The sequence below is a fragment of the Ammospiza caudacuta genome, chromosome 2 (assembly GCF_027887145.1).
Source record: "Ammospiza caudacuta isolate bAmmCau1 chromosome 2, bAmmCau1.pri, whole genome shotgun sequence".
Taxonomy (NCBI): domain Eukaryota; kingdom Metazoa; phylum Chordata; class Aves; order Passeriformes; family Passerellidae; genus Ammospiza; species Ammospiza caudacuta.
Genome location: NC_080594.1, coordinates 16814390 through 16839055, shown reverse-complemented (window position 1 = coordinate 16839055; position 24666 = coordinate 16814390). Strand labels below are relative to the sequence as shown.

Below are 24666 nucleotides of genomic sequence, written 5' to 3'. Positions count from 1 at the left end.
GATTTCAGCCCTCATCATTATTTTGGACATTATTTTGATGATCAGTAGTCTAGCATTTATATGATTATCTGTTCATATATGTACTTCAACTCACAGAAGGTCTGGAGATGTTTTTACACAGTTAAATACATTTCTTTTGTTCAGCTCCACTTTTCTGCTTTCCTTTTTTTGTTGCAGCTCTACAGCTCCTACATCAGCATAATCTGTTCTCTAGTTTTGATTTGAATACTTATCAATAATCTAATCATATTTCTCTGGATGTTCTTCTCACATAGTGTAGAAGTATAAAATCACATTCTATCCATGGCCAAATTTACAACTGGACAGACTTATTTGGATTCTTGAAATTGCATAGGAGCCCTTGCACCCTTGTTCTTTGACTGTTTGGTTTGTAGGGGTTTTTTTTTAATGCTGCTTGTTTGAAATGCTCTTTGGTTTGAGCTTTGCTATTTCCTGTCAAACTTCATTAGCTGCTTAAATGCTTTATTTCCAAGAATACAAAGTTTTAATGATTGCATCTCTAATTGGTCTGTCATCCTGAACTGTGCTTGCATCTGCCAACTTTCTGTTAAGTTTAAATAGTCTTCATCTTAATTTTAAGCTTAAATACCAGTAGCCTATTTCTGGGTTTTTTTTAGGTAAAGTTGTTCATCCTATTCCAAAAGTCTTCCACAGTCTAATAAAACTGAATTCTTTCTTTCTGCATCATTTTCTCAGCTTATTTATGAAATATAACTGTAATGCCAGAACCTGTGCTTTGGTACTAGAGCTATTTCAAAGATGTAGCCATGGAGACAGTCTTGTTGTCAGGTGGCTAAAAAGCTATTTTTTTTTTCTCCAGGCACTTCAAAAATTCTTTTGTATGTTGTTATTTTTATCATTAATAGCTCCTTCTTCGTTTTCTCCAAGAAATTCTCTGGATATCTGCTGTGTATCATAAAACCAGCTGTCTTTGCATTTTGTAATCAGAATACACAAGGGCAAGGTTGTGTGCACTGTTCTGAGACTCAGATCTTTGCACATGTGACCATTAAATAATCAACAGACTTTAATGAAATGCTGGCAGTGAAATCTGATATTATATGGAATTAGCTGAATTTTAAGATTGGTTGCATACAAGACATTTAGAGCAAACTAATCTTAAAATTTGATAATCCTTATAAGCATATATGGAAAACGGGCTGATTCATGTAAGTAATGTTTTATGTTGTGCAGCTAGTAAAAGCTCTCTTTGGAACTCCTTTTTTTTCTTTGTATTGGAATTCCTGCTTTTCTTACTTGGCATCTGAAGTTAATACAGACCTAAAGAAGATGGGAATTCACAGAAATCACGATTTTGAATCTGTAAGATATATTCCTGTGATAACGTTATTGAGTTACACACCATGCTGTTGGATATTTGCTATTGCAATAAATGATGCATTCCAAAGTCGTACTACAAACTTCCTTACCCTCTGGTAAACTGAGGGCTTAGGAAGCTAAATCAGCTCAGCATTTGTGCCCTTCTGTAGGTTCAGTTCTGTGTATTTCAATCATCCTTTATTTCTAGGTCAAATGCTACCCTCAGGGAGACCTAAAGCACATACAGATGATCACAGCAGTTTTCATTCTTTTCAGGAGAATTGAACTGTGTAAACTCAGACTTTACTCATTGCTTCTTCATTCAGAGCTAGTGTTGGCTGCTACATTGTGTTCAGACACCATGAGAAAACTGGATTCTGAACCAAAGGCAATCTGTATTGGATTGATATTTCAATAACAGGTGGGGAAGAATAGCAATTAATAACATGGATTTATAGGTGTGGTGCTGTATAACAGTGGTGAAGCTTTGATAAGCTTTGATGAGCATGTTTACAAGGTCCTTGGAGTTTTAATAGAGTGGTTTTCATTAACTTTATTTATAACCTATAGTTTTTATTGGCTATACTTAAATCTGGTCTATAAGGATTTTGGAGGTTTAGAGCAAACTTAGAGATATAAAATGTTAAGTAACTTTATCCAGTGAGTGTGTTTATCCAAATATGTCGTCAAACTTCTCAATTTCCTTTTTAGAAAGCCAGTTAGGGACAGACTGACTCATTCTCATGTCTGACAGAACAAAAAGACATCCAGAGTTTAGCTGGCAAGACTATTGAAAAAAAGGGAGAACTTTAGGATTTCAGGGAGTGGGTCTTGCTTCTCAGTTCCTCAGTTGGATGCAAGATGAAATTTTGAAATGAGAAACATGTGAAATCTTGTCTAAACATTTAATAAATTATGTCCCAATTTCCTGATGACTTAAATGCAAATTGTAGGATCTGAACATTCCTAAAAGTCTTTTTAATAGTAGTAAATTTATACATCAGAATAAGGTTTACAGTGCACAGAATTTCCTGATAACCCTGACATTTTTAGCAGACAAATCAGAGTGAAGGGAGAGGAGGATGTATGGTCTCCATTTCTGCTAAGTTTTATTTCCTTTTCCATAAAATTATCTGGTTTTGCTCAGACTATGAGGAGGAAGAAGGCTAGCATCATGTGTAAGGAAGTGCAGGTGACGTGGTAAACATTACAGTTTACTGAGATGGAAGGGTAGTTCAAGAAAAACAGGGTTTAGCCACCTGATGTTTGTGGGGCATGTGCCTTTCCCCAGTGACTTGAAGATGCTGTGAATCAAGGTGCTGAGGCTAAGGAGTTACCCTGTAGCATATAAAAGCCAAAGACCTTGGCTGCTTTTAAAAGTGAAAAGCTCTATTTTAAGTTGCAGGTTTTTAATCAGCTCATGTAATTTCTAGCAAAATGTGTGATTTGGAAGGTATTGGCAAGGAAGTAAATAAGGCAAGGAGCACCTTTAGTGATGTGCTTTTGCAGTGCCTTAAGTTGGATGCTGTCTCTGCTGAAGATGCCAGTGGATCTTGGTCAGAGAATGAGAGCAAACCTGTGCAAGGTATATCTCATCAAGCTCATGAACACATTTGAAAACAACCATGTTTCTAGATTCAGTGAGTTTCCCTTCTACAACATAGAGGCAGGGTCTGGGAGAAGGTAACTGTTGCTAGGCCAAATCTGGCAGACATAAATCAGTTAACTAAATAATTTCAGTGTTGTCCCTTTTGAACTTTTAATCTCTGTTTTGGGGAGGGGAGAGGAATAAAAGTTTTCTGTGGCAGAATAATTCCCCTAACATCTCTCAGTAGTCATCATGACTGATGGGTTTGGGTTTTTTATTTGCTTGTTGCTGTCAATGATGATCAAATTATGGTTCAGGAGTCTAGTGCTGGAGCCTTCCCTTGTCAGAATGTCTGTACAAGCTTCAGCTTTTACCAGCCATGTTTCCCATCATAAACTTTTCTGTGGGAGCATGAAGGGGCTGGTTAATTCTCTGCCTGCTCAGTCTTTGGAATTCCTTCAAGTTGCACTTCACAAGGGCCATTGTGTCAGATTTTATCCCAAGGGGTGTGCAGCTGAGACCTACCACAGAAGGAGAGTAGGCAGTTCTCCATTTGGAATCACCCTGAAGCATCAGACCTTACTGCAGCCCACTCCAAGTCTCCTCCTACAGTTTTATCTGCTGTGGATCTCTCTGTTACCAAAATGGGTACCTTAGGGTTCTTTTTCAGTCTTAGCCAAGTATCTGGCATCTTTCAGTAGAGTAAGTACTGTATTGAGCTGTTAAAGGGAATGAATTATTGAACGAATAGAAAAGTATAATTTTGTTTATGACAATGCAACTTTTATAGAACATTTCTAGGGAGATGAGGACTTGTCAGTACTTTGGGCATCCGAAATGAGAAGTAAAATTGTTGACACTGCTTTTGGAGAACAACTCTGTTGCAAGGGAGAGACAACATGGTCCACTAGGTTTTCTTGTATCTACTCCCATTTGCTGCTCAGCCATCCACCTGACCTGTGCCTCACCATTACACACACTGAAACATACACAAGTCTGAATCACAAATTTTAAAGACCAGAGTTCAATATGTCCTTCCCAAGTGTTTAGATAATTTCTGTGACTTTTTTCCAATCTTCTTAGTAGAAAGATACAAATATTGAACGTAGTTTTTCAATGTGTTACACTTTATCTTCAGACTCTTAAGTAGGTTGTGTTATCTTGTCCCAGAGTGTGGTGTTTTTCTAAAAGACACTAAAATGTGCATTTCAGGCTCAAGAAGCAAAATAATGTACTTACATGAAAATCAAAATTGCCATGGGAGAAGATTTTGGTGTTTATTTTTAGCAATTTTTTCAAGTAATCTCTATTCTTAACAAACTTAGTGCTTCTGATGTTTTTATTTATTCTCTGTTTAAAATTACTGTGTCAGTACAGAGACTGAGGCTAAGGCATTTTTCTTAAATTACAGCAGCCTCCCATGCATGGTTCTCTCATATGTGTGTATGTAATACTCAGAGGTTCTTTAGCTCAGCATAAATGCACTGAAGCTCACAGCATGCCATGGGAAACTTGGTTGAGTTTAGATCACAAGTCTTGGTAACTGATGTGTGACCTGCATTCTGAGTTCTCATGGCCATTTTCTCCTGCCTGTTTTTAAGATATGAAACTAATTATAGCACATGTAAGTCGCCTAAATTTTTCTGCCACGAGAAAGATCTTAACTTCATTGAGATTTCTCCTCCTCCACATTCAAATAGGAGTACATCTTTTCCCATAGCAATGGCTTTTTTGGGAAAATTATGAGATTGTCAAGTTTTCTATCTTGGACAATGATTTAGGGATTTTTCTGTCTGTCTGATGTTGTGTGTTTGCTTTTCAATGTTACAGTTACAAAATCCTGTGCCAGTTTCTCCCTCTCTCACAGCCCCACCCTGAAATGAATCAGAAGTGCACCCTGTCTTTTTTTGGTCACAGGTCTTGGTACAGTCATCTGCCTCTATTGTTGCTTATGATTAGACTTGTTGTGCTGTGCCGCACATGGAGTGGTGCCCTCAGTCTTATTTGGAAATGTAAATGGGTGACTGGAGCGAGTGCCCCATTACTGAGGGCAGTGCCTCCCCATGAGCTTATTTGGCCTGTGCTTCATCGCCTGTGCTGGTCACTGCTTAGGTGTTGATTTACAAGAGCCATAAATATGCTGAGACTTGCCAGCTTAGAAAGGTCATCCCTCCCCTTGAGCTCTGATATGAGGGTTAAAAGTGCTGACCAGGGCCACCACCATGGTGGTAAAGGGTGGCTTTCCACAGTTGTCCCTTTCAGAATTTGTCCTTTTGCAAGGAGGGCAGTGAGAATCTCTTTCCCCCCACACATGAGGGGAGAGAGGGTAGCAGTGTAGGAGAATGTCCTTTGGCTAAGGTTGTTCATTGTGCTCTCCTCATCCTCCCAAAGTGGGCAATGATAGTATTGATTCCTAATAGTGATAGTGTGCCTGAAACAGTGAACAGGCATGTTGTGTGCCCAGAGTTTTAAAATATCTAAATATGAGTCTGTTTGTCTGTGTCATTCCACCAATGTCAGTGGAGTTGCATGAGAAATGTTTGTCATCTAGATTTCACATCTCCTTGCTAATGACAGTAGGTGGAATAATTTTGAATTGCGCCACCAATCTAGAGAGAATTTCCCAGTTACATTAACACTGAGCCCTATTTGTATTTGTTCTTGGAATATTGCATTGAAAAAACATAATGTGACCTTGTTTGACAGTTTTGGGATCTTAACCCTCAATTCTATTTATTTGCTCTAAGATAAAGTATTTTTATCTTTCATCATGCACAAAGGCTGTTGTAAGCGTCTTCAAATCCTTGAATTGTGACAAAGATTCAATTTCACAACATCTGTTGAAAGTTATGTAGTGCAACAGTACATAGTTTTCCACATACGAGCATGAGGTAATTAATATGTGTACATCACTTCCTTGAGTCTCCCTTCGTGCCTCACTGGTGTTATTAGTGGGACTGTCCCATTGGAGTGTAATGTAGAATAAGAATGTTAACGTTGTGCTTGTGGTGGGTCTTTCTTATTCACCTTCAGAACACAAGATACCCATGAAAAAGGTCAAATGTACACAGATCTGGCATCCATTTCACAACTTGCAAGACATAGTCTCCAACATATGTAATACATATAACTCATTGCCAGAAAGCTAAAAGGAAATGATTGCATTTGAGTACAATGCAATCTACAACAATAGTTCAGTGTGCATGAAATTAAAAACCTCTGGTAACACGTGTAGAATAAATAAGTTGACAGTGTTTATTTTAACTGCAGCTCTCTGCAGAGATAAAGTCCTGCTTCTTATAATATTTAATTGGCTTCATTAAGAAAAATAGCAAATATTAATTATACTCATTCTTCCAGAATATTAAATTTTCCAGAGCTGGACATGGAAAATATCACTAATCCAATGTGTAAATGTGTTTGAATTAAAGTATAGCCATGTTATGTTGGAAGCTAATACATTTCACCTTTTAGTTAAAATGGTTCCTTCTTTCCTTGATACCTTGTCCTGAATTTCAAGCACCATTTACTTGATCTACTGTGGGTAGCAATTACTTTCATCTGACACTTTAAAATAAATCCAAAACACTTTGCCTAGAGCTCTCAGTTTCATGAAATTACCTTTCTTACCAACTCAAACCCTGAGCAGTCTTATAATCTCATTTAATTTTGGTACAGTTCTAATGTGTTGTTTAGTCCGTGTAATAACATTGCATTAGAGCATAAGAAGGAACACAAGAGAACTGTAACCTCAATTCAGTATTGAGCATACATCCAAGGAAGATACAGAGAAGGCTGAAATAGCTAATGTGGAAATGATCAATAAGTATTTTTTAAGTGAGGGCCTGGAAAATTATTTAATTATTTGGAAGTAAAGAAAGGTATGTTTGGCTTATTTGGGTGCATGTGTTTGGCTTGTTTGTTCCTTTGTTTTTAAATATTTCTTTTTCTTGGAGGTGCTATCAACAAGAATTTGTGAGACTTAAATGTAGGAAGGCTCAGGTAAAAATGTGTCTAGGTACAGCAGGCTGAGTGACAAGCAGTTAACCCAGTTTTAAGAACAGAGCTATTAGAGAATTGCAAGGATGAAGACAAGGGCTGAAGGATGAAAGACTGATTCCCTTCTGTTCTCATGAAGTTGGGAATGAGGACAGGTTGCTCACATGGTGAGATTTGTTGTTTTGGTGATGACTGGAGTACACTTGAGTCATCATAGTAGAGATGATGCCTGACTTTGAGTTTCTGTGAGGAGAAACACAAAGTGAATGGATGAAGAAAGGACTTTTAAAATAAGACCTATGGAGTGCTATGAACAGAGCAGAGGTACACAATGGTAAGTTTCCAACTCAGAGTACCCTGTGAAACACTCAGAGAAATGAGCCCAAGGTGGAGTCGCAGAAACAGTATGGGTGAGATGGCAAGGAAGTGCTGAATGCTCATTTATGCCCAAGGCAGCCAGATTATCAGAGAAAGTGAAGATGGATTAAATTCAGAGCTTTGCCAGAAGAAGAGCTGTTACTAAGCTTTTATTGAGAGCAGTTTTGGTTGAACATGGAAGCCAGACCAGAATGATGCCTACAATGAAACTGAGGGAGCAGGTCTTTTGGTGAAGAGGTCTGAGTTTGCATCAGGAGCCCAGGCAGCCAGCACAACTGCCTTGGGGACAAAGATCTGAGCAACCTGCTTTGACTGTGAAGTTGGCCCTGCACTCAGCAGGTTGGGCTGGAGGCCTCCAGAGACCACTTGCAACCTGTACCACTCAATAGCTTGTTCTATTAACTGACTGACACTGGCAGCAGTTGGAACAAAAAGCAATGTTTTGTAGTGTTTTGTTAGATGAGAGAGACTACAGATGTGAGACTTGTGCAGATTAGGTTTCATGGAAAAATACCCTCATATTAGTAGATGATCCTTAACCTTAAGATCTTACTAATTTCTTCTATACCAAACTGCAGAGTTTTGTGCTAATATTTGAATTCTGTGAGCAAAATTTATCATAACTACCTTTAAAAATTAAATATAATATATTAGCTAACTGCTTTTTTTCCCCCGTCCTCTTGAATAACATTGACCTCTTAACAGGTGTATCTTTGTAATAAGACTTTACCCTTTGTGTAGTTGAGAATCTGTATAGAATATAGAAGGTTTGAAGGTGGAACACACCTATACATTGGGACATTTCTTCCTTTCATCCAGTTTAACGCTCAGTTTTATTGTTTTATTTTCCTCATAGTTCCATTTCCTTTCAGTAAGTGGAAAAATGGGGAATAGCTGTGCTTAGATAATATTTAAAGCTCTTTGAGATATGCAGTGGAAAAGGACAGTGTAAGTGCTAAACATTCTACTATTTTGTTCTTTTGTTTCTTTTTTTTTTATGGGGCGGAGAGTACTATGTATATGCATAAATACTTGTATACATATGGCATGTGTTTTCAAACTGGAACATGCATATCTGGAAAACCTTCCAGTTTCATGTTTTATGCTAGTAAAATGCTTTCTAAAACAGCAACTTTTATTTAACTGTGCTGCAAAAATATGGAATGTGGATAACTGATTTTGGACAAATGCACACGTCCTCAGGGAAGATACAGTGGACTCAATTAGAACCTGAAGTAAGTATTCCTCATAGTCCTTAATCCTGCTCTCCATCTTCCAACCCCATGAAATGCAAGAGCTTCTAAACAAGGCCAGTAGCTTTTATGCTATGATTCTTGAGGTGCACCTAGTTGTCTGTGTATCCAGCTTCTGGATTTGTTATTTCTTACATTTCTCTGACCTTTGATGCTGCTGTTTCTTTAAGTTTCAACAATACAACCAATTTTTCCCTTCTGGACTGTCGTTGACTTGGTCTGCTACTACTATGCAGAGATTGTTTGTCTTGGTGTTCCTGTCTGGTCTGCAGGCACATACAGAGAATCATTCATGTTGAAGTGCAGGAATGACCTATCCAGTTGTCCATTGGCCTCTTTTTCTCCCCAGAACTTTTCCTCATATGCCAGGAGTTTGTCAGGCTTGTGGCTCATTTATGGCTCCATGCCTTAAAAGTGTGACTGAAGGTGAATCACTACAGTGACAGTAGCATAGTTTTATTCTTTGTTTGCTGGTAAATGTCTGTTGTTAGGAATGAGACTGGTCACTTTGAAGATCACTCTGTCTCTGAACTACAGCAAGACTATGGAGGATCAGTTTTTCACAGGCAGCAAGAAAAATACTTAAATTGCCTAAAGGGTTAACCCTGAATGCTAATCTGGTTCTCATATCTAGAAAGTTTTCACTCATCCTGTCACAAGCTTAACCTCCCAAATCTGACAATGTACAATTGCTGAGGACAGTCTTGTTGCCTCACTGGAGAGCCAAATTCTTGAATCATTAAGGTGAAGAGCTTTTACTGAGTCACCGAAGACTCTTACATTTTGAACAATCCAAACATTGACTCTTTCAATGAAAAATGCTATCAATGAAGGGCATAAGGAAAAACAAAGACTGTAGAGATGAAGGATTGTCCATTTTATGTAAAACAAGATCATCTGATAAATTCATCACTAAAATTTTCATGTAAAAATTCTTCAGTTCTGTTTTGCTGAGCACACGGGCAAGAGAAAGAAGTGCTTTCTGTGCTTTCTTTCTGCCTTATTTGAAGATATATCCAAAACAGTTTGTAAGACTTGGATCTAACTAATGATTTCTTTAATCTTGCCATAAAAACTTGTTTTCAGGATCTCAGCATCACTGTCTTATAGCATCTAAGTTTTTTTTCTTTTGATCACAGTCACATGTACCTTCTCTGGCTTGTATACATTGTATATCCTCCAAGGATATCTTTAGCATATGCTGTAGTCTTGCTCTGTGATAAAAGCCAGGCATGTCTTTGGCTAATTGAAAGTCAGGGGTTTTGCTTTGAACCTGAAATACTGTTTGGAATGCTATATATCCATCATATAGAAGAGGACATTGCTTCTAGCTAAATCTGGCTAAAAAAGAATAGTAAGTTCATTGGTGAATACTTCCTGCTTTTTTTTTTTAAACTTGTATTGGAGGTAAGCAAAAATTTGTGTCATTGCTTTATGTGTGAAACTTTTTCTAGAGTTCTATTTGTTCTTAATCCAAATGTAAAGTTTGCATTTGAGAAAATGCAAATTGGAGTAAGAATTTTCAAGTGGAAGAAAAGGTCACTTTGCCATGTCAGGCAGGCTCATGTAGGACAAACTGTGTCTCTGTATCTTAACTTAGTGAAAGTTTTTTTGGTTGTGGGTTTTTCTTCTTTTTTTTTTTTTTTCTGTTATGGCAGGCAACTGTGTGGAGATCTTGATGGTGACATTACTTGGCAAACAATTTGGAATCAGCTCAGTAAGTGACATCACACCCCCTTAAGGTTTTCCACATAAAATACATCCTCAAAAAAAGGAAAAAAAAAAAAAAGACTTAATCTTAAAGCTATTATTATATCCTCTAAGGGCTCTTTAAGCACCTCAGCATTCCCTCTCTTCCCACCATTTTCCAGGCAGTTTGACTAAAAGTAGCAGTCAATAGTGGTAAATGCTTTACAGTCTTCTTGGGAATGGGAACAGAGGTGGGGCAGAGGGGAAGGGATAGAGGGGTATAGAGAAGGGGCAGGGAAGGGAGTTTTAATCCAATGTCTGTCCTGTTTAAAAATAAATGAATTACTCCAATGCTTAGTCTTTCCCTGTGTGCAGCTTTACACAGTGTGAGCACATTGTCGAATGTAACATTGTGCCACTCTTAGCAAGTGGAGTTGTCTAGCTCTGCCTCTAAGAGATGAATGTGTTGTATTTTGAGAAGACGACAGCAGAGTAGAAAACTTCCCTTGGTCTCAGGGTTTGGTTCCTCATTGATGGTGATTCTCAAGAACAGTTCCTAGTATGTGCTTTTCTGTGTCTGTGCTTGCCTGCATCTGTACACATTTTTCTGAGGAGCCAAGCATTTTCTTGCCTGGCCTCTGAGCTGTGAGCTGTAAATCCGGCCGTGTGCTCGGTGTGTGCTGCCTTTGATGGACGTGCAGGAGAGAGGTGCAGCCCACGGGGGAACGCTGCCAGAATACGTAGGACATGATCTTACACAGGCCAAGCAGAGGAAGAATTATCTGTGCATAGTGTCAGTTTAGAATAGGCTTGACGTTCTCACACCCAAACATTTCCATCTGTTCCTAAACGAAAGGAAACTGAGACAATATTCTCCTATCTTCTGGGCTAGCTATACAGGGAATAGGAAATGTTCTTTGATTATTTTTTTTCCCTTAGGATGTGTTCAGTTTTATTGCAGAATTCAAAGAAGGCACAGTCTAAAGTGGCTTCTTTTAAAGACAGTAAATGAAATTTAATTCTTAATTCTTCTGAGAATTGGTGTTGAAACTGTAACACTTTTTTAAAAAGCTGTGGCACTTTTAGGTTACTCTTAAAAAATAAAGCTGTTTTTGTGGGTTTTATGCCAACTCTGATATGAGACCTTTGTCATTGTTACTTTCAAAGTTTTCTGGACATTATCCTCTGCCTTTGCTTTCTCACTATGTATTTCTGTGTTTTGTCCAAATATCTACTTTTCCTTATGTCTTTTTTTTCTGCCATGAAAGGCTGCATGTCTGATGACACGTTCTGTTCCTTACATACCGCAGAGTGTACCAAGCTTCTAAAACGCACTGAAAGGTTCACCTGCTTCCTGTTGGTTATAATGTCATACATCTGCTTGTCTCCCTGTGTTCTTTGCAGTGTAACATCCCTGACATTCCTGCAACAGTGCTGAAGAATCTGCCGACTGTTTGACCTACCTTGCTGGCTGATGGAGATGTAGACATAATTGTTTGTTAGAAGTCATTAATCATGTTTTCCCAGCTGAATTCTCAAAATACAATTCCCCAAAGATTTTTAGTGGATGCAAAATAAAGCAGAGAGATCCTTAGATGTAATGTTAAACTGTGCATATTTCTTAGTGCTATGATAAGAGATAACCTTACCTTTCACATTCTTGTTCCAGCAAGTTTGTAAACTCATCACTTTTTTCCATGTATTTGCTGTGCTTCCTCTTCTCTTCCTCTAGTTCATGCAGTGTCTGTCTGTGTGCTTTTTCCACCATTAGAAGTTGTTCCAGCATTCTTCTGTGAACTTCTTTCTGTTTCTCTACAACTTTATCAAGCTGCAAAAAGAGGGGGAAGACTCCTGAAATATTTTGAAACTTTTACTTTTTTGGACTTTGATTACTAAAAGAATTTTGAGAGCAGCTAAAAAATATAATTAATAATAATAAGCCTGGTAGCAAGGTCATCAGGTATCAGTTTAATTGTGTCAGTCTAATCCCAAAAAAATTAGGTACTGTTTTTCGAGACCCTCATTTGCCTTCCTTTCATCCTCCTGCAATGAGTGATCCTCACCTTTTTTTAACTAATTAACAGTTACTGTTCCCAGGGTTGTGCTTTTCTCATTGATCACTGTGGTAGAGAACCAGATGTCTTGGCAGAAGAAGCATTGTCCAATGCTTCACACCATGGTGGATGACTGACTTTTGGTTGGGTAGAAATAGCTGCCTCACTTAAAGCTCCCTAGGAAATAAGACCATTAAATTGCTTTTCTAAGGTAGTGGTAGATCAAAAAGCAGTTTTCTGGTTTCACAATAAATGCATGGTTGTGCCAAGAGTGCAGAACAATCCTGTCTCTTGTGCTTACTCTGAGCATAGCTCTGGCTTTCTGGAATAAGTAAGTGCTGAATTTTTTAATAGTTAGAAGTATTTCTTTTTAATGGTGGCATTTCCTGTTATGTTCCTCAGATTGCACATGTTGTTGAGGTCTTTTTCTTTTATATGGCATCTATATAGCACAGTTTGAGTGTAAAATTCCCTTCCTCAAGGATTTCTGCTTAACACCTGATCAGAGAATCAATAAGCTTGGGAAAAACTTCCCAGATCATTGATTCTAATTCTTGACCAAATACCATCATGCCAACTAAACCATAGCACTGTGCCATGACCGGTCATTTCTTGAACAGTTTCAGGGATAGTGACTCCACCATCTCCCTGGGCAGCCCATTCCAATGCCTGACCACCCTTATAGTAAAAAATGTTGTATTTTTCTAAATATTACTATATAGTGATATTTTAATATAAATAATCTATTTTAGCTTTTGGCAATAATTTTTAATTTTGCTAAACCACAGAGATATTGGCATTACTGTTCACTAGACTTATGCTGTTAAAATAACTCCACAAAAACTGTGATTAGAAGAGAGAACTAATTATGAAGATTATGTTACAATTTTGAGTTCAGTGTGTGACTGAACAAGTGTCTGTGTGTGAAACCATGAGTGGTTTTCCTCCTTGGGCATCACTGATCTAGCTGAAGTTTCAGGGAGGATCACTGGAGGCCATCAAAAGATCTGGGAAGAGTCTGTATTTGTGACCAACTTTGTTCCCTGTTTGTTCCCCTTTGGAGACTGCCTCCCTCATCAGGTCAACATAGGAATCCTTGTGTCCTTTTTGGAAAAAAAAATTTTGAGCTCACAGCCCAGTGCCTCCTTCTAACCACAGTCTATTCTAGTAGGCCAATCTGATTGTAGTGTTTCACTCTATTAATAGGAAAGAATTCACAAATGGGCAGTGTGGGAAGCAAAGCTGGTTCTGGTTCTCTGATGTTTCCCCCACAAGGAATTCTATGTGCCACAAGAAACAGTGGGGTTTCAGATTCTTAGGGCCACTGCTTGTTTTGGACAATTTAATTCCAGGGAGTATGTAATTATCTTTTCCTCATGTTTATTCACTGTTTGGCCAATAGAAATTATGACAGAGAGAGCTGGAATGCCTAAATATTACTTTCTTGACTAAGTGAGGATATCATCAATTTCTGCTTAGGTTTCCAAGTTTACCCCTGCCTATCTTAGTTTCTTTTAAATCTATATATATTCTCTTATGTTCTTCCTAAATAATTGTTAACATTTTGTTGACAATGCTGTGAATGAAGAAGAAAGAGCTATTGACAAGGCTTTGAAGATAGTTTGAGTCCAAAATATTCCAACAAAACAATTTTTAGCCATTTTTTTCTGTACTTATGGCATTAGAGAGTCTTTTCTGATGTAACATAGCTGAGCTTGTTTCATGCATGATCAAGAAATGCAAAGAAACCTGTGATTATTTGTTTTGCTGCTATTTTGTAGTGCTCTTACAGCAGATTATTAAGGTTTTTTTATCTTGTTCACTGGTCATTTGTATGCTTTTCCCCAGCAAGGTGACTGCTTTCTGGAATCATGATCCTGAAGCAGGACCTCCCCTGGAAAAAACATTTCTTACCTAAACTCTTGCATATGCAATCTCTCTTAGTAAGCAAGAGTCGCCTTATACAGGAATCTTTTGGCTGTGCTTTCTATGTCTTTTAAAGCAGTTGGAAACTGGTTTGCCTTAAAAGGTCAGGTTGAGGAAAACTGTCCATTTTAATTTCTTCACACTCTCCCTTATTTTACCAGAGGTGGAAATTTTAAAAATTGAAGTCTTTTCTTTAGCTTCTAACTTCCAAAAAGATGTTTTATCAACCTTCGCCCCACCCCACTGCCCAAGATTTCAGAAGGGTTTTTGGAACAGGTATTACAGATGCATAAATGCCATCACCTAAGTTTCTAATCCCTGTTTTCTAATCCTGATGATGCTGTCAGGTGAATATACAGTGTTGTCAGGAAGCAATCTGGCTCCTGATTTTTGACAAAGTTCTGGTGCAGTGCTGCTTGCAACTGTGGCTCTGTTTTGCTTAAATTGATATGAGCTGGGCATCAGCTTTGCAGGGGTGCCTGCTGGTCTCAGCCCTCAGTGTGAGGTGAGGCAGGTTCCACGGGTGGGGTTGAGAAAGTAAAGGCATTTATGTGGATTGGACCACCACTTTGAGAAAGTATATGTAAAAATCTGAGGAGATATGTAAATTGCTGTCATAAGAAAGCACTGACATTTCTGGCTACAATCTGATCATAAATTAAATTATCCTTGTTCTGAACATGTAAATGCTTGATTGAGATGGGAGTTAGTCATCAGCCAGGCAACATAACCAAGTATAAAATAGTCCTGCTTCTTGCACTGTTTGGTAAAGGATGTGGGACCCACCAGGAGAGTTTTATATGTTCTGTATATTTTGTTTGCTTTAGAGTACTTCTTGAATGGCTACAAGAGGTTAATTCAAGCAGTAATCTAAGCAGCATGTATGCAAAAAGAAAAGTTATTAATTCCAGGGTGCTATTTTGCAGCTCTCCATGCTTTACACTTCACAGTAGCACATTTGTCACTGTGGAGATTACAACAGCTGGTGTTCAGGATGGGTGAGGTGTGTATTCAAGGCAGGGAGTTGAAGCAAAGAATTTTAAATGGGAAAAAGAAGAGCAGGTCTCTTGGGGAGACCTGCTCATATCAAAGAGAAAAGTATGAGCTGCTGTATTAAAGCTGTTGGCATGTTGCAGTTTTCCCCTGTTGCTGGGAGTAGAAGATGCATTTCTGTTTCTTTGAAATATCCTGTCAAATCATTTTTACTGTGAGCATTTGGCTGTTGTGGCTGGGACCAAGGTGGAGGTTGTGAGCTCGGGAGGGAAGGGAAGAAGTGCTAGGACTATCTCCTGGTACAGGTGGCTCATAAAGGAGAAAACTGGAGAGACAGCAATCCTATATCACAATTGATGCACACACTTGAGATCGGTGTGTGAGATATGTACCAGGAAAGGGCATTTGGCCTTGTGACACTTGTGTGTCCCTGTGCAGCACACCTTTCCCTCTCTGTCTGACCACACAGAGCAGAGCCTGGGACAGGGCTGCTGCATTTCCATGTGGTTTGTTGAGAAAATGATGTGGCCCTCTGCAAGATAAGGGCACCTCCCTTGGGAGCAAATTTCACTCTTGCATTTTCCCTGTGAGATCTTGTGGCTGACTCCCATGTCTCCAGCAGAGAAGAGAGAGAAGCCATGTGAACAACTCCTGCTGGTGTGAGATCCTCACACAGAATCACAGAATTTCTAGGTTGGAAGAGACCTTTAAGATCATCGAGTCCAACCCATGTTCTAACACCTCAACTAGATCATGGCACCAAGTGCCACATCCAGTCTTTTTTTAAACACATCTAGGGATGGTGACTCCACCACCTCCCTGGGTAGATGATTCCAGTATTTGACCACTCTTTCTGTAAAATACTTCCTTCTTAATTCTAGCCTGCATCTCCCTTGGCGCAGCTTGAGACTGCTGTTGGAGAAGCGTCTCCAACAGCCCTGGATTCCTCAGATTTCTCTGGCCAAATGCTAGGTCTGCCCATGCAGAAATATCCATTTATATGCATGCACACAAGTTTACTCAGCCTACACAGTTCTTAGCTAAAAACCACAGAGGACTAATGAGCAGCAGTATAAATGTCTTCTGTTGAAAATTAAAGTGATAAAATATTAATTAAGTGATTTGTTGTTTTGTTCTTGCTAACCATATGGGCTTTTTGCTGGAATTAATACTTGAACACGCTGTACAATACAATGGAAAATCAGAGGCATAGCCTTACGTAACTGTGAATAGTTGAGCAAGCTAAAAATTCACATGAATTTAATAGCTGAACTACAGCCACTAACTCTTGACTGAAGTCAAACTAGGATGTTGTATCTCATACCCATTACATCAGAACTGAACTGTTCATCTTTCTCTTTTTAGGTTGTTTTGTGTTTGGTGGTGTGCCAGAAGAAAATCCAGGGTAGTTACATTTTTTATCCAAAGTGCAGTGTAATATTATTCCTTTTAATAATATCCTCACAGTCATTGTTTATAAATGTATGATCCTGAGTTTAGGATTACCAGAGATTTTGGGAGCGCTCCTTCCCTTCCCTTTTTCAACCCTAACTGAGCCAAATTTCCATGCAGATACATTGGTGGTCTTCTCCTGAGTGCCACCTTGTCAGCACTGCTGTTTGAGTCTCTTCCTGTGACTGACTTATTGGTGCCCTACAGCTGTGGAGGGCAAGTTTCCAAGGAAAGTTTTACCAAGACTTACCAGATGTTGTGAGAACACAATTGAATAGACTTTGTTAAAATACTGATGAGGGTGCATCTTTCTCCAAGGTGATCGGCAATGGGATTTCAAAAATGGATTCAGTTTTTAATTATCCTTGATGGGTGCAAAATACAGGGCTTTCCTCTCATTTCACTTCTTTTATAGGAGCTCTCAAAGTGGTTGGAGGTTTGTTCTATTTTGAACAGTGAGGCACATGATTTTTTTTTTTAATCTTTGGCTATATTATTGGGAAAGTTAGAAATCAGAATCTGCCTTCTGATGCCATGAAGAGAAAAAGACACCACAAATTCTGCAGTGTCTTCATCTTTACCTCTCTTTTCCTACATCACCTTCTCTGATTTTTTGATTCCTTTAAAAAACATGGTTTATTTTTGAATCAGGGAAAATTATTCTTACATTGTTATTCTGCATTTCCTAGAATGTTGAATACTCTTCATTGTCTATTCAAGAGAAGTGGAGATTGATCTGAAGACAGATTTTTTTTTTCCCAAGAACTGACTACTTCTAAATTTATAAACCACACAGAAATGGAAAACCTTTTCAGGCCTTTGAATCAGAAACAAAACCTAAATAAAAGTCTAATTTCTTTTATGGCACTCAAATATAAGTGCTAACAGTAATCTTATCTGAAATTTTTTAGGTTTTAGGGGTTTTTTTAGGTTTTAGGCAGAAAGAAATAGCTGTAGAGCAAGTTTGATTGAATAAACCTGTTTTCAAAAATAAATAATAAATTACTCCTCATGGCCAAGGAAGAAATGGTTTTGGTCTGTCACACTTCTTATAAGTTTTGCAGAGGAAGATGTATTAATGCTGCTTTTTACATTTCTTCACCTATGAATCTTGTTCCCAATGAGTAAAGTTGTCCAGTCACCAATTTTTCCCACTACGTTCTTAATCAAATTTGCCAAGAAACTTTATGTTTAGAATAGATAAGAGAATTGTGAGAGAATGTTAAAGGACTGGAAGGCTTACGGTTGCCTTGTGAAATTAATTGTAATTTCACTTGAGTTTTGGGAAGATTCTCTGTGTTCAGAGCTACCAGGCAAAACTCTCAAGGGCGAGATGCACATGCAGATACAAAGGTACGTTGCCCTAGTAGCAAAGGGGAGAATTTAAATGGCCTGTTCCTGGACTTTGACTGGTTCCACCTCTCCTTTGGTCTTTATATGTGTTTTAAAAATAATAAAAAAAAAGAAAACCTCTGGAAAAAAAAAAAAAAGATAAAAACAAACAAACAAAAAAAACATAACAAAAAATCCCCCTGAATTATGTCAGAGAATGGATCTCTGACATAATTCAGGGGGATTTTGAAACTGAAATTGTGGAATGCCTGCCTATTACAGAATTCTTTGGTTTACCACGACCAAGAAGTGGAGTGGTCCTACCCTTTCAGTTGCTCACAGGTGTTTACCTTTGCCTTTTGAAATTGGCAAATTTGGTGGTGCTAGAAATTATTTCTCTACCATTAAATGTAAGAAGGAAAGAGTGTATCAACTTACATAAAGTAACAGACTAAGCTTATGTTTTCAAACTGTTTTGGACTTTTCAAATTATTTCCATTTGTGCTCAAAGTTTCTGTGACATAATACCACAATGTTCTAAAATAAATTAAGCTTCACAAGTGAACTTTATCTGTTTCAGATTACAACCAGAGATCTTAACCTTTGAGCTTCTGAAATGAGAGTTGATCTTTTGCCTGACTTGATTTTGACTGGAATGATCTCTGTGTCCTTAGGTACATTTCTGTTGAAAAAATTTGGAAAACATTTGAAAGAAGACTTTTATTCATAATTTCTGCTTTTATTTTGTGATGTTTATACTGAGCAGTATGTTAAAAAATATTCATCTGAATTGGAGACAACTACCTGGGATAAAAAAACCACAATCTGATGTGAAGGTGTTTTAATATCCAGTGATTTGCATTGCAGGGCAGAAATGAATCAGATAACATTGTTCAGAAAGTATGGCAGCTGCTGCTGCAGTGTAATTAAACTAAAGGTTACTTAGGTATAACATGAGAATATTAGATTTCTGCCTGAATGAAGTTTCTAATGCTAGCTCATGATAGTAACTCTTCAGACCAAGCAGGTATCCCCATGACTGCTCCTGAATTAATGGGAGCAGGGATATGCAGAGGTGCACAGCTGTGTCATTGCTGCTGGATGCGCCTCCATGACACAAGTGGGGACTGGTGAGGCTTCTGCTTGTATGGGCTGGGAGTGTGGATAACAGAAGGGGACAAGAACAGGAAAATGAGATGGTTTAGACTGAATTAGACAGAATCATGTATGTTGATGTGTAAAGCCCCCAGTCTGCAGTACAAGTGAGGATCACTGGATTCAGGTCCCAGCTGGACCCTGGACCTTGTTCTGCGCTCACTCACACTCATGTTCCATTCCAGATTTACAGCTCATTTGCCTCCTTCCCCAGCAGTGGGTGAGATCTTCTGTTGAATTTGGTGGGAACTATAGTTAAATATCAATTACTCATTCTTACCTCTCCCATAGGCTTTTCATAGACATCTTCTTGCCATTGCTCAGCCTTTGTTTGAATAGCGTCTCGCTGGAGTGCCTCTAACACCTTCTTGGGAGTAACAAAGCCATATTGTGCTTCAAGCAAGGCTAAGTCAATTTTTTCAGCCTTAAGTACTCCTATAACTTCATCTTGAGCCTGCAGAAACACAAATTAAGGCTTTATCTTGTTAAACTGTATTTATGTATTTACAGGTTAGCTCTCTGCTTTTGATTTTAAGAAAACTGGAACACTTCTAAAATAACACTGTGTGTGTAAAGTGCTCCAAAATAGTCAGTAATATGAAGACAGTTGAAAAGCATGAGGGAAGTATTGGTCTTTGTATTTTTTTAGTTCAACATAAGCTCCAAGATCTTCAGATCTTTCATCAAAGCTTAAGTACTTCTTTATTATTAGATTATTTTGCTGTTTCTGGACTAATGCGTAGCATTCACAAGAAAGTTTCAGGGCAATGTATGTCTTGTGGTATTAGAAATTGACTTGTTAGTGCAGGGTGGTGGGATGTTTCTTGAAACCTGAAAGTGTTGTACATTCTGTATGTTTTGAGTGTAGATGACTTCTGTGGTATAAACCCCCCACAGATGTGTCCCTCTTGGGTTTTCCCCCCCCAGTTTGCATCCTCTGGTGGTGAAGGTTGCCTCCCTGCCTTTATTGCAGTGATACAAACTACATGGACTGTCTCAAACATCTGTGCTCTGCAGCCATTTGAGTTAAAAACAAGTAATCCTAGAAGGATAGAATAGGAAGGAAGGGAATCAGAGAGAAGGATATACCAGGGGAGGGGAAGACTTCTGTATCCCCATTTATGACTTTAAACAAATGTTAAAATATAAAATAGTCTGTTTCTAATCCTTAGCAGAAAAAAATAGAAGAGTGGTCTTTGGACACCTTGAATGTTCTGAAACTTGGAAAGGAATGACATCTAAATTAGAAACTTAGTTATGGTTGGATTGACAGCTGATCTTCAATGATTTGACTTGGCAGTACGGGAGGTGGAAAATAAGGGATAAAAGATGACTTCCTTTATTTTTCATTTATAGTGCTGCTTCCTTTTAAATTTCAGATGTGATTTAAAGTGTTCATGTCAGGCTCATTGTTTTCCAGTTCCTTATTTCCCTATTCCAGCTTTAAACCTTAATAATTGAAGAGTATGTGTGTATATATATTTTTATATTTATATGATGCACATATAATGAATAATGTGTGTATAATATAAATAAATATATAAAAATATGTGACATCTGAACTTTAACCTAAATTAAGAAGGTTAAGTGGGCAGGAGAGAAATGTTTTGCAAACATGGAAATTGTTCTGTTTGGATAATGAAGCAATCTGTAGAAGTTTGCCTTGAATCTACCCTCAAATATTGGTGCAGCTATTAAATATTCATATCCCATGAGTGTTCTGTTCAGCATGTCTGTATTATTATATAAACATACACACACACTTTAAGAATAGAACTGCCCAGGTGCTGTTTAGGTAATAAACTCTGACACCACGTGCTACACCCATTTAGGCCACTTTGGCCAGGTTGCTTTTTTCTGTGCCTGTGAGCAGTTTTAAAGTTACTTCTGTGTAATATGCCTACCACAGAAATATTTTCCCTGCTCACTGGAAATCTGGTTCCCACTTCCTGAAATGATGTTTGACCAGGTTAAGCATCATTTACCACTTGACAGATGGTTCCTTTTCTAGGTAGAAAAATGCTCACTTTTAAAATGCAGTAACTTTGTGTTATGGGAAATAAAATGGGTATTTTGATTTTTCTAGCCATAAGTGTTAGAATACTGTTAAATGAGTTATTTCTTGTGAAGTAGCACGTACTGTTTCATAGGGAGTAAAGCTCATGGCTTCATAGGAGTGGGAGGATAAGACATAATTAAATCAAATATCTTAAAGGTCTGTAATATGGTCTCCTTATCAACCATACAATGACAAATACTTTGTATTCAAGGTACTTGGAATGGAGCAGCACAGGTAGAAAGTTTTATGGGTTGTTTGCTTTGAGAGTTACTTGTGGTACAAAGATCATGTTTCCTGTCTGATAGCTATAATAGCTATAATTTTGTGGTGTTTTTGTATACTGCAGTTCATATTTGTCCTGTATCAGATTGTGTGAGGTGTTTTCTTAACATAAAAGCAACATATGTTTGTGGTGGAGGGATAATGGGGGTGGAGGGTGGAGTGTCTTTTAATTCGGAGTATAAAGCAGGACAATACATTACCTGTAATTCACCCTCGAGGACACTGAGAAGAAATAGCAAGTCATCACGAGAGAGATCCTCTCTTTTCTTGACAGAACTTTTTTGGTTTTTCTCTGCCTTTGGACTTCTCAGGATGGTGCTGGCTCGGGCTACATAGTCCTTCTCTTTCTGCTGTGTTTGTGCATTTCCTTTCCCACTGTAACCAACCTCTCCTTTGTGGTGGTCTTTCGCCCTCGGCTGGCTCAGCTGTGGTCTGGTTGGGCTTTCGGTGCTGTTAGTTCTGGAATGCATGGTTTATATCTCTGAAGCTGAAGGAAATTGGGGAGAAAAGTAATTGTTTTAGCTAACAGAGACTTTAAAACTACTACTATAATTGATGGTGGGTATTATTCCCTCCAGAATGGTAATTCTCCTTCCACACAAGGCTATTTGTCATTTGAGAAAAGCTGACATCCTTATGGAAACCAATAGGACTGGGCTGTGATCTTTACTGGATGTCTGTAGTGAAGTGAGTGTTTACTGGTCTTATGCCATTGTAGCAATTCCCTCCTTGATACCTCAAAGGCATCTTTAGCAGCAGTGCTGGGTGCATCACTGCAGACCACGTTTCCTGTTTTGTGACGAGGCTTACCTCACCCTTCAGGTAGATACTTATTATGATGAGGCAGATTTAGGCTCAGAAGCTTTTCGCTAGGAAGATCTTTCTGTTCCACTTTAGTAGTGTTCTGTTTTCCTTTGTTTACCCAAGGGAGAGCACAAAAGCAGTCCCCCACTACTACAAGGTATGGAGGCTGCATTATCCATGTTTGACAAAATGTAGGGACTAACAAACACATCCAGACTGCAAGAAGTGAGCAGCAGTGTAAATGCTCCCTCCCCAGCACCATCACCACCAAAGCCACACTACTTCTTTGCAGATTATGACTTGTCCACTCTTAAAACCATGCAGTATAAAACCTTGCTACTTCTTTAGTGCTTGAGTCCAGCACTCTAGAGGTATTAGTACCTGGTGAAAGGGAGACTTATCCTAACTAGGCCCCTTTGAAGTGCCACTGTTAAGGAAACATACTCTAATGCCTCTGCAGATAAATTACTAACACTGTGTAAATATTGATTAAACTCAGGAACTCATGTTTTGGTTATCACCACTCAGATTAAGGAATGAATGGATTATAGTCCACCTCTGCTGGAAAACTGTGGTCATGGATACCATCTAGCAAACAATAACCCAATAGTGTGATTCAAAGGTGAAATTCAGCATGTTCCAAACAAAAATAAGGCACAATTTTTCTTATTAAACTGCCAAGCTAATTGCTGAAAAGTCCAGAAAATCATTATGGTCTATGATAGGCACTAGATTATTTCTTGGCTGCTTTTTTTGCCTCAATTCTGTGGCTGATAAAATTCTTTGGGAGCTTCCTCCCCTACTCCCACCAGATTCTGACTAAATCTTAAACTCTGTGACTACACTCGTTAACTGTAGTAACTTTCCACTGAATGCTAAGAATGATTCCTTTTGTTGTTTTTCTGCAGGAACAGAGGAGGTGGAAGTAGCTTTTGGTTTATAAGAGATGACGTCTGAGAGTGGGGTGGATTGATCAGAAACATTACCAAAAAAGAAAGTTACATTTTCTATAACGTTGATTTGAAGCACTTATTAATAAGAAAAACTTGTTCCTCCAGGTCTCAGAAAACTAAGGTGTGTCAGATTTGCATGGCACTGTGCACTGGAAACTATTTTGTGAAGCATCAACAATGTCAGTTTAGGATGGGAGCTTACTCTAGTGCATGTAGGAAACCAAGAGTTGTTCATAGCAGGCTGGCAGCAATGTTAGCTGGTGATGAGTAGTTTTGGTTGGTGTTCAGCCTGTTTTTTTCAGTCAAATGCAGATGCTCTTTATTCACTGTGGTGTGTTTATTAGGATACTCACCTTTTGCCTCTTGCTTACAGATTGTTATTACTTGGGAAGAAGGCTGTTGGTTGCCTTTGAGTGTGAGATGCTGGATGTCTACTTGGCTTTTGTGTGCAGTTAAAGGCTTATGCTTTTAAGTTCAAACACAGGAGTAGTGAGCTCAATCAGGTAACCTGAATGTACTCTGAGCTTGTCTGTGGGCTTTGACACCACAAGCACAGGACACTATGAAATGCATAAATAGTCCAAGAAATCTCCTTCATGCATGCAAATTGCAGCAGTGGTATAAACTGGACATCAAGCTAGTATCAAACTTGTTGACAACCAATGTCAATATGACTTTTCTTGTGGAAGGAAAGGGAAACCAGCATATCAGGAAGAGCCTCATAGCTTTTCAGTCTTTGGGACTGGGTGCACCTGGAAATCCTGAACTTGGAAAAATAGTCCAAGAAGGACATCTTCCCCTGCATTTACTCTTGCAGTTGTAGGTATGTTGTTGGCTTCGAGGCCACATGCCACTCAGCATTCACAGCTGTAGAGAGTTACCTGTGACTCCCTTTCAGGTTTGTCATGCCTACTTCCTAATCAGGTAGATCAGTCCTTATTGCACTGGCTAAAGGCACTTGGTCCTTGGGAAGGCCAGCTGACTTGCCAGACAGGCTGTGCTCTTATAGAGAATGGCATCTCTTCAGTCTCTCAGGATGCAGTTTTTCTTGTTGAGAGCATTTACGTACGCTTTACCTGTATTCTCTGCTGACCTTCCTGAATGCCAGTGCATACTACCAAATTTGCTAATGCAAATATTTATCCAATTAAGCAATTAATGTGACTTATTAGAGGTTGAAGTGAAATACTAGAAGTATACTTCAAGCACTTTTTAAATGGTACTTGAATGTAGCTGATGAGAGGCACAAGCACTCTGGTGTTAGTAGCTTGCTTTATTAACATAGTCTTCCTCAGTTCATTTATTTAAACTTTCTTAACTACCTGTACACTGACAGGCATTATTATTTATAGCATTGCTTGTCTACAGAAGGCTGTTAGTGCTAATGTGGTTGTCAGAGGAGGTAGGT

The 24666-nt window shown here is 38.5% G+C and overlaps 2 protein-coding genes across 2 annotated transcripts in view; one reads left to right on the top strand and one right to left on the bottom strand.

Annotated features, from left to right (window-relative positions):
• Window positions 1-21986, bottom strand: part of FILIP1L (filamin A interacting protein 1 like) — a 63753-nt gene extending 41767 nt beyond the window's left edge. The window contains exons 1-3 of the mRNA XM_058825535.1: window positions 21702-21986; window positions 19441-19614; window positions 11898-12076 (exon numbers count right to left, since the gene is read on the bottom strand). Of these exons, the coding sequence (XP_058681518.1) occupies window positions 11898-12076; window positions 19441-19614; window positions 21702-21971 (623 nt within the window). The 5' untranslated portion in view covers window positions 21972-21986. The remainder of the gene's footprint in view (window positions 1-11897; window positions 12077-19440; window positions 19615-21701) is intronic.
• Window positions 1-24666, top strand: part of CMSS1 (cms1 ribosomal small subunit homolog) — a 225370-nt gene that overhangs the window by 61041 nt on the left and 139663 nt on the right. The gene's annotated exons all lie outside the window — the stretch shown is intronic.